The sequence below is a fragment of the Nanorana parkeri genome, unplaced genomic scaffold (assembly GCF_000935625.1).
Source record: "Nanorana parkeri isolate BGI_ZX_2015 unplaced genomic scaffold, ASM93562v1 scaffold374, whole genome shotgun sequence".
Taxonomy (NCBI): Eukaryota; Metazoa; Chordata; class Amphibia; order Anura; family Dicroglossidae; genus Nanorana; species Nanorana parkeri.
In genome coordinates, this window is record NW_017306642.1 from 599597 (window position 1) to 614838 (window position 15242).

Here is a 15242-nt window from a genome sequence, read left to right on the forward strand (position 1 = left end):
AGGCACTGCAGAAACATTCAAGTCTTGGCAGGTCATATACAGTACTATGTCACATTCAAATATTTCAAATAAACCCTATTTTTTCAGACAGTTGTACATTTTTGTGGAGTTTTAAAATTGTAAAAATGGAACTAACATGACTTTTAGTATTAAAAAGAAACTGGAATGATGATACTCCTTAATTATTATTTTTTTGGCAGTTACCCATAGTCACTGTAATTTCAACAAATTTTGGTGATTAAAATTTAACATTTTATATCTGGTATATATTGAGAAAATAATACAAATAAACACAGACTCATCATAAGTTGTAGGTCCTTTATGAATGTTTTTCATTTCTCATATATGGATTCTGGGATTGTCATAATGTGTAGTGTGTAATGCCTTGCAGGATAGAATTGTGTTCAGAAATCTTGATCCCACCCAGACATCTCATCAGGGGGTATTTCATCATCTGGTGGATAGCTGTCAAAATAACTATGATCCAAAGGGCCATCCAGCTAGAAGTGCAAAAGGAAACAGAAATGAAAAATGACTTGTGTTTAAAGATGATGTGTTTTTAATACTAAACTTCCCAGTTACAGCTAATTAACCTTGTTGGATGATCTTGAGGTTTCTGACGATTTGAGATATCTGCAATTCTGTTCTGCTTCAGTTAGAAGAACCCCCATATGAAGACATTTACATAGAACATTTGTTTTTTTTTCTAATAAAATCAGGAATACAATGTTCTTGTACAAAAACAGTAAATATAAAACATGAACACACATCATGTGGAAGATGATGACTGTTTGAACCTTTTTGATTGTGTGGCAATACATTTCTGCTTTCTTATTATTGGGCCTCTAGGACTTATGTATATAATATTTCCCTATTCTTGCCCCAATTTTTTATAGGATACACTGATTCTGACACCCATTTGTAATGATGTTCTGGGGAATTTTGGCCACTGTTTATCAAGAGTGAAGATTTTGCTGATAATTTTTTTCCCTAAGCCTGGCTTAACCGATTCACTCTTGTAATTTCTATATTACCGTTCCTTAGCATGATGCCCCCTGCTGAGGATGCGTTAAAAAAAGTAATCTCTCTGACAGCCAGCAGCTGACAATCACAGGCTGCTGGCTGTCAACCCTAGCTGCCTTTGAGATCTTCAGTTCCCACTAATGACCAGGAACCAATTAGAGTGGTTCTCGATCATGTGATCACTATGTTAGTTGTGACATAATGATTATATGCAAATTGACACCTTCATAAAAAAAAATGTAAGTTAAATTGCATAACTGAGAGTAATAAAATATGTTTCATTTAAGAGTATGGAACCTGTCTACAGGCGGCAATAGCAGCCACTATAAAGTTTGATAACACCCGCCAAAAATGATCTGCTTCTGAAATTTCCTCCTCTGTGCCCCCTGACATAATATGTAGGAACTCTATGGATTACTATACTTATCTTATACAATTATAGTATTAAAACAATATTTGTTCACTGGTTAACCTATAAAAAAAGAGAGCAGGGTTTAAAAAATATAGTGTATTAAATTAAATCCTTATACATCCTTAAAAATGGAAAAATTACGTAGGGATATAGGTTGGCAAATTAGTCACAGAATTACGGCCCGTTCGCACAAGCTCATCCAAAAGAATGAAACATTTTAGCGGGTGGGCTAGTGCATTATGACAGCTCCAGCAGTGTGCCGTGTATTGTGCGTTGCTGTAGCTGTCACTATTTAAATATCTATTTTTTAAACTTTATTGGTAGTTTAAAATGTGTTCCGCATGACCTGCAGTGGCATCCAATGCGATGCTAAAAAATTCAGCATATCTGCATTTTTCTGCAGCATAGTGCACCGCCCATCACACCTGCATTGTGGTGTGAATAGGACACATAGAAAACAATTATTTTCAATGTGCCCTAGTGACCTGGGCTATTATAGTTAAGTTTACTAATGCATACTGATTCTGCTATATTTGGCCAGGTCCATATATGCTTCAATCACCTCTGATCAGGTTAAAGTGTATGTAAACCCTAAAGCTGCCTATACACCTTGCGGTCATCGGACGACACTTTTCGTCTGATGATCAAACCGTCGTACGATTTACGTACGGCGGCCCCATCCTGCCTTGATTTTCGCAAGGTTGGATCAGCGGTAATTAAAAGAAATCACCTGAATAAATTGCGGTAATCGACCAGACGTATTTCTGTCTGCACATGTGCAGTGTAAATCATACGAATTTTGATGTACGGAAACTCCCCCAACCTTGTGAAAATTGCACGATCGTCCGAAGTTTTCTAACCTACTGCCCATCCACCTTACGAATATCGGCCGAAAACACGATCGCATAGGAAAATCGGCTGATACTCGTAAGGTGTATGGGCACCTTTACAATTAACTTTTCTTAATTGCTCCCTTCTGGTCTGTTAAATCTAACTCTAAAGGCATTTTGTTATATGCATTCAATAAGTAAAAAAAACAAAAAACTGTTAATCATATAAGGAATTTACAGATGTCCTATGTCCTGTGCACACTTCCTGTGTTAGTTCAAGGAGTCTAATTAGTGCTGCCAGTTCTTATCATCGGCTACAGAACAATTACTACCTGGGTTTAGTAGCTCAGCAGTTTATCAAAAGACAACTGGTCAGAGCTGACACTATTTCTTGTGATTTTTATGTAACCAGTTGCCGTCCGCCCGTTGAAAAAAAACGGATGGACGGCACTGCTGCATTAGCGGGTTGCCGTCTCCAGACGGCATTTTTTAGCTGCTCGTGGGCGCGCGCGAGCAGAAAAGACCCGTCCAATGCAAACACCTGTTACTGGGTGTTTCACATATAGACGATCGGAACCGCAGCGCTGAATACTGAAAAATGGCCTGGATGGGAAGGGGGTTTAACACCGCGGACTTCAAGTGGTTAAAAAGGCATGTGTTGTCAGCCCACAACAGGAAATTAAGAGCTGGGTGCATTTCTGGCAGATCAACAGGTATTTTTCTGTACCTTGAGGGTCTTTAGAGTGATAAAGCATGAGGAAATGTGCATGCATTGCAGAGATGTTCTGTATATGTTTTAGTTTTGTTTTGTTTCGCGGTGACATACTTTAATTCATTATTTTAAAATGAGAGAAAATGGACAAGGATATTTTCTCAAGGTGTAACAAGGGCTAGCACTTTTTTACACTGTACTTCAGCATTGCAGTTTTCAATTTAAAAGAAAAAGAAAACAAAGCAATAAAATATTTTATAAGTATTTTTTGGATCTTTATATACTGTATAGCCTTCTTTGATACACTGTGGTCAATCGTGTGTATGAGAGGAAGAAGTAGCATGGCAGTAGTTAATATATTCAGTATAAAAGCACATTTAATTTACTTAACAACCTCTTTAGTTAAAAAAGATAATAAATCTGACTTTTAGGTTGAGGTTATTTTCAAACCACGCAATTCACAAAGTGCACTGTCATCATATTGTCCGCTGATTAGTATGCTTTACCTCTTGTTTTAAGGGTGAAGTAAGACTTCTTGAACTCAGTCCATCCCAGTTAAAACCATTAAACCACCTAAATTAGAAAACAAACATTTGCTGACTGTGTTATATTATACGTATTGCATAGTAAAACAATTTTTGTTTCATGTCTAACTCTTGAACTTGCTAACTAAAGGCTTGGTTTAAGGCATCCAAAGCAGTGTCTGGGAATTTGCTGATGACACAATATTATGTAAGCTCATAGCAGGATGTTTTTTCTCTATGAGGGGATCGGGAAGAGCTGCCAAAGCCAACAGCATATTGTCATGTATGAAAAGACAAGCAGACTTAGGGGAAAAAGCTTTTTTTTTCTTTAGCCCTCCGTAGGCCTCATATTAAATTTACAGTGCATAGTTCCAGTAATAGGCACTGTTTTGGAAAATTTGTACATTACATGCACTGAAACTATTTTTAAGTGCAGATAAATGGTTGCAGTGTGAAAGAAGGTTAAAAATCTTTATGAGCTGGGAAAACCAACCCCAACAGAAAATCAGCGATAGGGTCCAACATGCCCAAATACTTATGAAAGCGTAAAGCACGTAAAACTCTAGCAGAATATTTCAGTTTTTAGAATGATGATGTGTTTCTTAGTTAAAGTGACATTAAAGTCACAATTCCCCCCCACGCTGCTTTAAGGGCTTACCTTAATTAATGCCTCTTGATCTGATCATCTTCTTCTTTCCAGTAGTTTTCAGCAATCCCTCCAGCGCTGGTGCCGGTCTCTGCTCCAGTGCTGACTGCAGTGACTTCTGTGTCCCACGTTGTCTGTGCGGGTGCATGCTGTGAGCTGTGTGCATTGACTTACCCTGTGTCTCTCCTCTTTGACTGGCCGAAGATCTCTACTGCGCATGCACCCACCCCATGATCATTCACGCCCGCTCAAGAATCTTCAGGTCTTCATACAGGAGCGAGCGGCGGAGACACAGGTAAGTCATTTCCTAATGGGTAACTTTTTCATGAATGCTTGCTAGCAGTAGATATATGCAAATAAAACAAAAACATGAGTGTTTAATTCTACTTTATATACATTATAGGGGATCTGAATAAATGTTTACATTCAAACAGGAGAACATTGGTAAAAAATAAAACTACACTATATTGCCAAAAGTATTGGGACACCTCTCCAAATCATTGGATTCCGGCGTTCCGTGGAATTTCCTTGCTACTAAATATTCCACGGTCAACTTTTAGTGGTATTATAACAAAGTGGAAGCAACTGGGAACAACAGCAACTCAGCCACAATGTGGTAGGCCACGTAAAATGAGCAGGGGAAAACGCATGCTGAAGCGTACAGTGTGCAGAAGTGGCCAACTGTCTGCAGAGGCAATAGCTACAGACCTCCAAACTTCGTGTGGCCTTCAGATTCGCATGACAACAGTGCGTAGAGAGCTTCATGGAATGGGTTTCCATGGTCGAGCAGCTCCATCCAAGCCTTACATCACCAAGTGCAATGGAAAGCGTCGGATGCAGTGGTGTAAACCACGCCGCCACTGGACTCTAGAGAATTGCAGACATGTTCTCTGGAGTGCCAATCCGATTGACGTGTCTGGGTTTGGCGGTTGCCAGGAGAACGGTACTTGCCTGACTGCAGTGTGCCAAGTGTAAAGTTTGGCGGAGGGGGGATTATGGTATGGGGTTGTTTTTCAGGGATGCTTAGTTCTAATTGTTTGAGGGGGCTGGGAGGAAGGGGTGTTTTGTTTGCCATAATTAACCTTTTCTGCAGATTTCATTGTCATTTGAAAAACTAGAGGTGGTGAGGTGAGGAGATTAAGGGGGGATATGATCTCCATGTACAAAATGTTCAATGGTGGTAGCAACATTAGCGATAAACTGTTTAAAATTAACTCCATTACAAAAACTAGAGGCCATCACCTAAAATTGGTGGAAAAAAAATTCCAGCACAAGGGGCGAAGGGGGTTCTTCACAGTAAGATCAGTTAGGGTCTGGAACTCACTGCCACAGGCGGCGATTTCAGCAAATAATGTGGAATTGTTCAAGAAACTTTTGGACGATTTCTTAAGGCACCGTAATATACAGGGGTACAGGTACTCCTAGAATGAGATCCTAATAGGTTGGACTTGATGGACTAATGTCTTTATTCAACCTCAAATACTATGTAACTACGTACTATGTAGAGGAGCATGCCTGTCTGTCTTAACAAAATGTTAATTATCTCAAGTCATTGAGGGGAATTTATTAACTTTTTAGTAGACATGTTAGCATTTTGTTTGCTGGGTGACCTACCTTCAGTTGGACTGCTTTTGGACATCCAAATGAATGTCTCTGAGTTCTATGCGCATCAATGAATGAGGAAAAAAATACAGAGTGAACAGATACAGGGGAAATGAAAAACGAACAGGATTTTTTTTCCATGTGCATGACTGGATGACTAAATTGAACATAGGCTTACCATTATACTGTATTTTTTGCTCCATAAGACGCACTTTCTTTCCTGAGCTGAGGTGGCTGACATTTTGCCCAGGGGTGTGGAATCCTTTTCGCCCGACGCCCGGGCGAGTATTTTTTTGTACATTTAGCCCAGCTCCGGACAAGCAGAGCTAAAAGTATAGTGTGGTGCCGCCAAGCCACCGCACCCCCCCCCCCTCCCCGCCGTGGTTTTCGGGTTCCCCCGCTCCTCTGGGGGACCCGTGACCACGGCATAGGAGCTAACGTTCATTCTTCGTCTGCTCTGTGTGGTCACTGAGACCGTGGCGCTGTAATTACAGTGCCACCTGTTACAGCAGTGAGGAACTACACAAAACCCTACCCTCCCTAGGTGCGTCTTATGGTCGTCAGGTGCGTGTTATGAAGCTCAAAATACGGTAATTAAGGTCAGTGAACTTTCCTTTTCACTTCAGTAAATCAACCCCAATGAATCACTTTCTGTAAATTACATCTATTTTTATATTAGCTACTGTGATTCACATAATAATAAACTTTTTACAGACCATGAGAATGCATGAAAATGTAAATGTTAAAAAGTTTTTTTTAGAAACCTGTGTTTCTTAATGTCAGATATTCCATTCTTCAGATTTCCAAGTCTTTCTGCAGGGTTCTGTCTAAAAAAACAAACATGGCAATTCATTAATATATATTGCATTACTTAAATTACTTTTGTGGGTGGACAGAAAACAGAAAAAATTGTGTCAAACAAGAACATGCGGTGAGGCCATGGCAGGTGAAGCACATTACAAAATGGCAGTTTGAAGGAAGACAGGCGTTTGTAGATATTGTGCCCAAGCTCTTTTGCAGAAGCACAAAGAAACAGGCAACATTTAACATTGAGGACAAAAAAACGCATAGGTGCAGCCGAAGAAAAACACTTCCTACTGACTTTCCTTTGCTATCAGAAGATGTTCAGTGACACCATCAGCTTATACTGGCAGAAACCAGTGGGGCGGCAGTCCACTTATCTACAGTATGGAAAAGACTAGTCAGAAGTGGTCTCCTTGTGGATAAAAAGAAATCTATGCAAAAGTCTTGTGGGGAAAAAATCAATTCAAATTCAAAGGGTTCCCAGCAGACATTTGTTAGCGTGTGTTGTGAGTATTGTAGGGAGAATGTGTTGCTATACAAGGCTATACTGAGCTATATTGCACTAAAATATTTTGCATTGCAGTGTGGTTGGCTACATATTCTTCTGCACTCCTCTGTGTTCACAGTACAGACTCAACAGTCCTTTTTAGGGCAACCTTTTTGTGTATATTAGCAACAGTAGTTATTACTTGTGCTGCTAAGCCAAACTGCCGTTTTTTTATTAGGGTTAATTATCTTTTTTTTTACATTTAGCTATTCATTAGCTGTGCTTTTTTTTTTTTTGTGGGGGGGATTAAAAATTATTTCATTTGTCTAGAGTATTTTGGATTTATTTCAAGGTCTGCCATATAAACTGCTTGGTGACACAGTTCGTTTTAATTCAAGGTCTGCAGCGTACACTTGTTGGCGACACAGGCAAAGCTGCCATTCATTTGCAGCACATCAACACACTGCCACATATTTATTCCCTCTATTACCATAGCTGCCATTAAATGTAGCCAATCCCCTTTGGCAGACTATGGGGTCTATTCACAATGCTACCGAAGGATCTGGCCGTAGCTTCGGCTAGCTTCGGCACCAGGACCCCTTAGTTGGGTACCACCAATAATAATAAGTAAGATCTGAGGGAAAGGCAGAATAACAGTGAGAAAGGAATTTGTCCAAGTGCAGGAGCAGCTTGCAGAGGGCTGGTGGAAGCAGTCATCCTAATCCATGTGGTGGCACTGCCCCACAGGTACAGGCCACTGCTGTTCATGGAGCTTTGCAGCGTGTGCCTTTTAAAAAAAGTATCTACTGCCAACAGCAATTGTGGCCTACAGCCTCTGCCTGCAGCATATGAGCCGTGGTAAACGTACCAGCCATTTGAATACCACATGCATGAGCAAACAAGACTTTGCACCACAGAGCTTGGTTGGAGCAGCACCTTAAGGGCTTGTTCACACCATAAACAGTGCGTTCCAGAGCGGTCAGCTTCTGGAACACACTATCGCATCCCGGGTTGCTTCCTGTGTTCAGGGTCGGGAAGAGGTGTGGCGGTGCATTGAAGTCAATTGCCCCGCAGCCATGCCCCCCTCCCCCAGTGCGATCCCCGCACCAGAACTGTATTCTGGTCCAGTGCAATCTGTAAAAATGCTGCAAGCACTATTTTTTTTAGATCGCACTGGACCGGAACGCAGGCACTGATGTGTGTGACTTCAATGCACCACCATGCCCCTTCCCGCCCCTGCACACAGGAAGCCAGCCTGGATGCGATACAGTGCATTCCAGCAGCTGACCTCTCTAGAACACACTGTTTATAATGTGAACAAGCCCTGATGCCACAACTCAGCAGCAAAACTCCCACACTCTTCCTTCTCCTTGTTCCTCACTTTCCACATCCAAGCCCTACTGCTTTATCCACCTCAACATCTGCCTCTAGTGGAGGGAGGGAAGTCTCTCAATGGGTCATGTCTTCTAAATGTCATCCAAAGCGTCACATAGATTAGATACCTGGTTTTTAATTAGCTTTGGAATTTCAGTGCAAATATTTGTACATAGTGTGCGAATATGATAAAATACACCCCTGAAACAAGTGGTATTAGACAGGTACTAGACAGTATTAGACAGTGTTCCATAAAACAGGAACACTGTTGAATGTAAGACAACACACAGGGTTTGTCCCTACTTACTATTTAATGAAGCAGCTGCTTTTTAAATAGCTGTGGTTTTTGACTGTGTTGCTGCCAGACACGTCCACCACTGTATCAGCTCTCAAGTTAACACATAGCAAAATTGAAACCCCTGTGTAATTCTTCCAAACAGAAAATGTAATTTATTTATATCTTTTTCAAAACATAAAACCCTCAACTGTTTGTGGTATTATTGGTGTTTGTGGACACAACGCCATTATCTTATGGTCTGCAAACCTTTTTATAAATATTTTTTTTCAGAATTCTCAAAGACAGATGCCTGAACTACACTGACTGGCTCACCATTTGTTTGGAAAAGAATAAATTCAAGTATTTGCGCCCCACACACATTTACATTACTTAAATGTAAAGTAATTAAAAAAGAGTATGATCTGCCCATCTTGGACAGGCAGATCGTACTTGCGATCATTGCAAGCCTGACCCCCTGAGGGGCGGGCTTCCGATGACTGCAATGCTGAACGGGCAGTGTGCGCGTGCGCACACCGGCCCGTTTGACAGTTATCTCTCGATCATGCTAAAAACCAGCCGAAAATCGTACGATTCTCGGCTGGTTTTCTAACATGCTCAAAATACAAAAGTTGTGCGACCGTACAGTAGAAACGGTCACGCACCTTCCATACACTGCACGACTATCGTACGATCGTGGGATTTCCCGCGATTCTCGTACGATAATCGCGCAGTGTATGGGCACCTTGAGAGCTTGATTGCTGATTGAGAAAAAGTGTTAACTCTCAGAACACAGTATCACCTTTTGGATACTTTGGGAATCGATATTTCCGTAGTCTGTGTGGGGCCCATAGTATGAATGAGTGAATGATTGAGTGTTATGTACAACGTTGTCCTTTTTATGAAATTGAATGAGTTTACTGATGGTGCTTTTTCCATGATTTTAATATAATATATTTTTACAATACATGCCGGTCTCGGTCTATGCAGTAACCACTTTTTCCAGTGACCTTCTCTCTGGAACACTTCCCCTTTGTAGTCCACATGTAATACTAGTGATTAGTTCTAAAGTGTATCAAAAGCCAGAATTTTTTTTTTTTTGTGTTAGCACAGGGAAGCATTAGACCCCCTATCAGAATTTACTGCTGTCTGTGGCTCCATGTTTTATTTTTACTTACCATCCTGGTAATGGTTTTACCAAACAGGAACAGCAACACAGACAGAAATGAAAATCCTTTTTTTTGTAGAGTAGGGTAAGGATAGGACCCTTGTCGGCTTTTTATTGCTGTCTGTGACCTTGTGACAATTTTCATTTACTTCCTGTCAGCTGAAATTGTTGCCACTGGGACTGGGTTAGTGAGGGGAAATCTGTTTATCAGAGACCCGAATAGCAAGAAGAAAAAAAAAAAACTTAACAGGGATTCTAACCCTCCCTCATTCTATCCAAACTATCTAAACTCAAAAAGGTTTTGGCCGGACATTCACTGTAAGATCAATGTTATGTTAATTGCAATCATTCAAACACATGCACAAAGCATTGTGTCTTCCTTAAAACGTTCACCTTTCTAGAAGGAATGAGCTTTTTATAATGAAAAGAAGCCTTTCTTATTGTGCTTTTTTACCCAAGTTATCCCTTTTCACTTATCCCCTCTATGGCCATCTTGAATCTGCACCCTTTTTGTTTAGAATTACAAAAGATGTGGCCCAAGACTCTGGCTTCCTGTAGTGTCATGTGACAATCCAGAAAAAATAGCACAGCCTGCAGAGGAACTATATATCCCATGATGCACTGCCTCACTGCAGCACCAAATAGGGCATGTCTCACCTCTCTGGACTGCGCCTCCCTAGTTAGGGCCCTGCCTCGGGTTTGTTCCTCCCTGCAAGTAAATAAGAGGGAGTGGTGGCGGGTACACTTTTCTGTCATTGTACTTGTATTCTACTGTGTGCAGCTAATGTGTCTGTTGTGCAGTGAAGGTTTAAAACATTTTTAATGGGAAATGTATTCCGTGTACATATGTATGTGGACAGAAAATAAGGCTGCACTATGGGAGGATCCATAGCTATATTTACTGCAGTCCATGACTGCATTAATGTGTGCTCTGGTCCCCATGAAAAGTTATTGAATGTAGCTTGGAAATACACTTGTTGTCACCCGAGCAGGGGGGGTGTGCTGCATGCAAACCACATGGGCCTCTTACAAATGTTCCTTCATCTGTGGGCTAAATATGTGGCATATGGACAGTATTTGGTAAAGGACAGAGATGTTAGCATGCCAATAGATAGTTGTCAATGTCAGTAAATCTGTCTGTTGTTTTCAGGTTTAAACTGTAATTAACATTGTAGACTCAGTAAAAAGCACTTACTACTTACTATTTTAATAATAATAAAGGGCTTCCCCTTTGTATTATTCAGTGCATTTAACTTTTATTCACCTGTTTAACTTTTAGGTCTTGCACAGAGGAATCTTAACACCAGAAGCAATCTCTGTTCAGTGGCTTAGTATTTAGAACTATTGGTTTACATTAGTGGGATAGTAGTTTTTCTTCTCGCCAGGGAAGCTGATGATTGGCTAAGAACCAGCAGTGGGGTAGCAGCCCATTAACTCTGGGCGGGCCCAATGGCATCCTGTTTTTTTTCATGGAAGCTATGCCCAAGATGGCTAGGTGGTGCTAAAGAGAGAAGAGTGGAGGTGCGAGCCTGGTGCTAAGCTGGAGGAGGAGATAGTACACCTCCTCCTGTCTCTCTCAGCTTCCTGCTTCAGATTGTAACTGACGGAAGTAGTGAAACTGCTGTCACTAATTCGGTCAACCTGTAGCAGCAGAGCTAGCGGAAACCCCAGGCAGCTGAGAGAGCTGACGGGCAAAAATTAAATCATAGAGAATGGTAGGAGCAGTGGGTGGGAAGGAGTGGCCAAGAGCTGTGGGTGGACATTAGAATAATCTGGTGTCTCAATGACATACAGTAAGTGTGCACAGGAGGCAGAGAACTTTTCTATGGTCAGTGGTTGGGCCATCCTGCATTTTGCACATGATGTCTGACTAGATACCATAGAGAAGTTTATTTTGCACAAGGCGACGAGTAGCTGTGGTGGGCCTGGTCCAGTACCTATCAATAGCTTTGCCATTCCTGGAATAGAGGTACATTATTACTGTATTGGGACACAGGGAAACTGTGCAGGATAAAAATGGTGAACTAAGTCTTTATTTTAATAAATCAACCTCACAGATTTATACTGTGAGAAGGAGCAGTAAAGCACAACTGTAAGGTCTACAGTATGTTAATAGGTGTTTTTGTCACATGAGTTTTACATTCCCTTACAAGTCTATGAGAATGCAAAACCTGCTTAAAGCAGATCAGATTCAGGTTGGAAGGTCAAATGCACCTGTCAATAGAGCAAATAGAGCTGGCCGCATGTACCTATATTTGCAAATTATAGAGAGAAACAGAAGGGCTTTTGAGCTGTAGGGCTTGAATGTCAGCAGGAAAATACGTGGGGTGGCCTGCTGACACCTCACACCAGTGCTGCAAGGAATTCATTTAGGCCCTGTCAGTATATCACAAGGTCTGAAAAAGGAAGCAAGATATTTAGAAAACATATACTTATACTTTAAATACCACTTTAGAGAGACTGCTGCTTTCATACAGTTGTCTTTAGCTGCAGGCTTGTACATGCACAACAATTTCTGCTGGGGTTGGAGAACTTTAAATAAAATAACTTTAAATAAAGAAACCACAATAAGAAAATTAACACCTGTATAATTACTTGCAAAGTGACAGATGGGCTTTCAAATGCTTGGTTTAATGTACTTCAAAAAAGCATTGACAAGGTAAGATTAAAAAATGCCCATGCACCTAGAGTCTAAGACATTTAATCATAGACAAACAAAAACATCTAAACCCAAAAACAAAAATGTAATATACTGTAGCTTTCCCCTTTATTTTGACATAGTAGTCATACGCATTGCACACTTCCTGTCCCTTCATGTCTACAACCATTTCTCCACTGTATCTAAAGGGACAGCCATGGTTGTCACACTGGCTGGACTTCAAACATGTCTGCCTTTGTTCATCTCCTTTACATGGTGTATTGATGGGAGTAGTTAGATCACATAAGACAGATAAGATTCTTAATGCTTTCTTTTCAGCTCACAGAAAAAAGAAAACTAATGCAACTACCACATCTAAGGACTGGTAAGCTGCTATATATTACATTTCTGATTTGGGGTTTAGATATGCTTTATTCCCCTATGGTAGCTGGTATTGCTTTAGGACTGTCCAGCGATAGATTCCAGAGAGTAAGCATTTGCGGACTCATTTTACCTGCACAGTCGTCGTATCAAGTCTTCAGAACGTCTCAATATTTTTCTATGAAAATCGACTTTTTCGATGCCTTGGAGAATTAAATTGTAGATCATCATCTGGTCTGGCCCAGTAAAAGGAGGGCTGGAGAGAAATATGCCAGATATGTTATGTTACACATATTATACATGAAAAATAATCCTCCCAAAGATATATATATAATAACAAAAACAGAGCTGTGTTGTTAAGATTTCAACTCAGCTGCAGAAACATGTAAAGAAAATACTTTTTCTCAGTCACCATGGAAAATGAAACTAAACAAAGAAAACTTGCAGCTAATATAATGTTTATTGTTGGAAATCTGCACATGGCTTCCCATGAAAAATGTCTTCTGCAATGTAATGCAGACCTCTCCAACAAGGAAACCATCCAAGTTTCCCTATAGAGAGAGGTACTAATTAAAGATGTTTCTACTAGTTTTCTTCAGATGGGCATGTCATTAAAATATATGTAAATCCAAACATGAACATGTCATTTAAGCTTTAAAGTTACCTAGTCGCCATAGTAAAAATATTAAATAAATCCATTCTGTACAAAAAGAAGGTTTGTACTTACCTTTCCAGTGGCAGGTGGAGTATTCTTTAGTGAGTGGTGGTAGGCAATAGGAACAAGGGACGTGCGGTGAGGGGAGGCTGGTGAGGCAGAACCTCACCTAGTATTATGGAGGAAAATGTTGTCAGCTTCAAGTCTGAAGGTGACAGCTTTTCCCCCATTTAGACTGGCTTGTTGCGGGTTACAGAGCAGAGAAAGCCTCCGCGATGTGTAACCTGTCATGAGCGGAGCACTGCCTGTTAATTACAGGTGGCTCGGCATCCGGCTTTTGAAACTATGTTAGGTTACACAGCAGCGGGCTTACCCGCTGCTTGTGTAACCTAACACAGTGAGGCAAGAGCTGCAACAGTCTCTACTCTATGTTAGAGGCTTGAGCTCTGTGGATGGTTTGGACCAATGGCAAAGCGCCATTGATCCAAGCTGTCCAATCAAAAAAAAGAAAAAGAAAAACACTGAGGAAATCAATCTCGATGCCTCACCAGTGACGAGCAAGTGAATGACAGGGAGGCTCCTCCCTGTCCCCTCCCTTGCTCCTCCCTCCCTCCTCCACACATAGCTTGGTGACCAGGTTGGGGGGTGGGGCTTTGATAGGCTGGGGAGTGTGGCATGCTGGGGGCAGGGCTGGGGCGGGCAGGGGAATGCCTCACCCAGCACGGAAGGTAGCGCACATCACTGGAAGGTACCATAGCACTCTGTGAAGAACACACTATCTGACACAATCGCAAGTAACCAGAGCTCTTCAACAATGTGAAGATTTAACATGTTGCCTATGGAAAGGTAATGTCATTTCAAAAGTACTATTTGATAATACCTGGTGATACACTTTGTGCAGACATGTCCTGTTATAGGGTTACAACGCCCTGTCTGTGCTTCTAAATTGTGTTTCTACGTTGCCACCCTGTCACGCAGGCTTCTGATGGAGACGACAAGTGGCCATTTCAACACACATTAGGAAGGCATGTCACCATCAAGAAATCCGCTGTGAGAAATTCCAATCAGAATAACAGAGTGGCATGAATGCAGCAGACAACAACCTGTGTTGTATTTCATGTCTACAAGATTAAATGGAAGCAGGGCCACAGCATGTAGACAGAAAAAAATATACTTTTTTTGCTGCTTTTGGTAAAAAAAAAAGCCTTAATTACAGAAACCCAAACATGCTAATGATGCTAATCACTTGTGGCATTGGCTCTAAAAAGGTTGTTATTTTACATGAGTCCTGTACTGCAGTGACTCTTCTCCTGATGTAAGTGTGGTTCTTATAGTTTTGGTTTTTATAGGGAGCAACTGGCCACCAGTACATCTGACCAAAGTGAATATTGTCTGAACAGTTGCCTTCTATTTTATGAAGTTCTCCCTAATATTTAATGGGCTGATTGTTGTACATGTCTGTTATACTCAGTTTTTTTTTTTTTAACCATTCAGTATCCTTCAACTGTCACACTGCAATTAGACCCAGCATATGGCAAGCCACTTTATGACTCAAAATACTTTTTTGGTATAGGAGCTGTTAATAAAATGTACACGTGTATGTGGCTGCAGTGTAGTACAGCTCTCACGGGGGTGGGCAGCTTACGATCTTCCACACAGGCCCACTGCATTAAATGAACACCCCTGCTAGTATGCCTATACAGAAAGGAGGG

At 41.0% G+C, this 15242-nt stretch overlaps 1 protein-coding gene across 1 annotated transcript in view; it reads right to left on the minus strand.

The window, feature by feature from the left end:
- Nucleotides 1-404: 404 nt before the first annotated feature.
- PRKG2 (protein kinase, cGMP-dependent, type II) overlaps nucleotides 405-15242 on the minus strand; it is an 81198-nt gene continuing 66360 nt past the window's right edge. The window contains exons 15-18 of the mRNA XM_018559001.1: nucleotides 13009-13131; nucleotides 6514-6576; nucleotides 3484-3550; nucleotides 405-500 (exon numbers count right to left, since the gene is read on the minus strand). Of these exons, the coding sequence (XP_018414503.1) occupies nucleotides 405-500; nucleotides 3484-3550; nucleotides 6514-6576; nucleotides 13009-13131 (349 nt within the window). The remainder of the gene's footprint in view (nucleotides 501-3483; nucleotides 3551-6513; nucleotides 6577-13008; nucleotides 13132-15242) is intronic.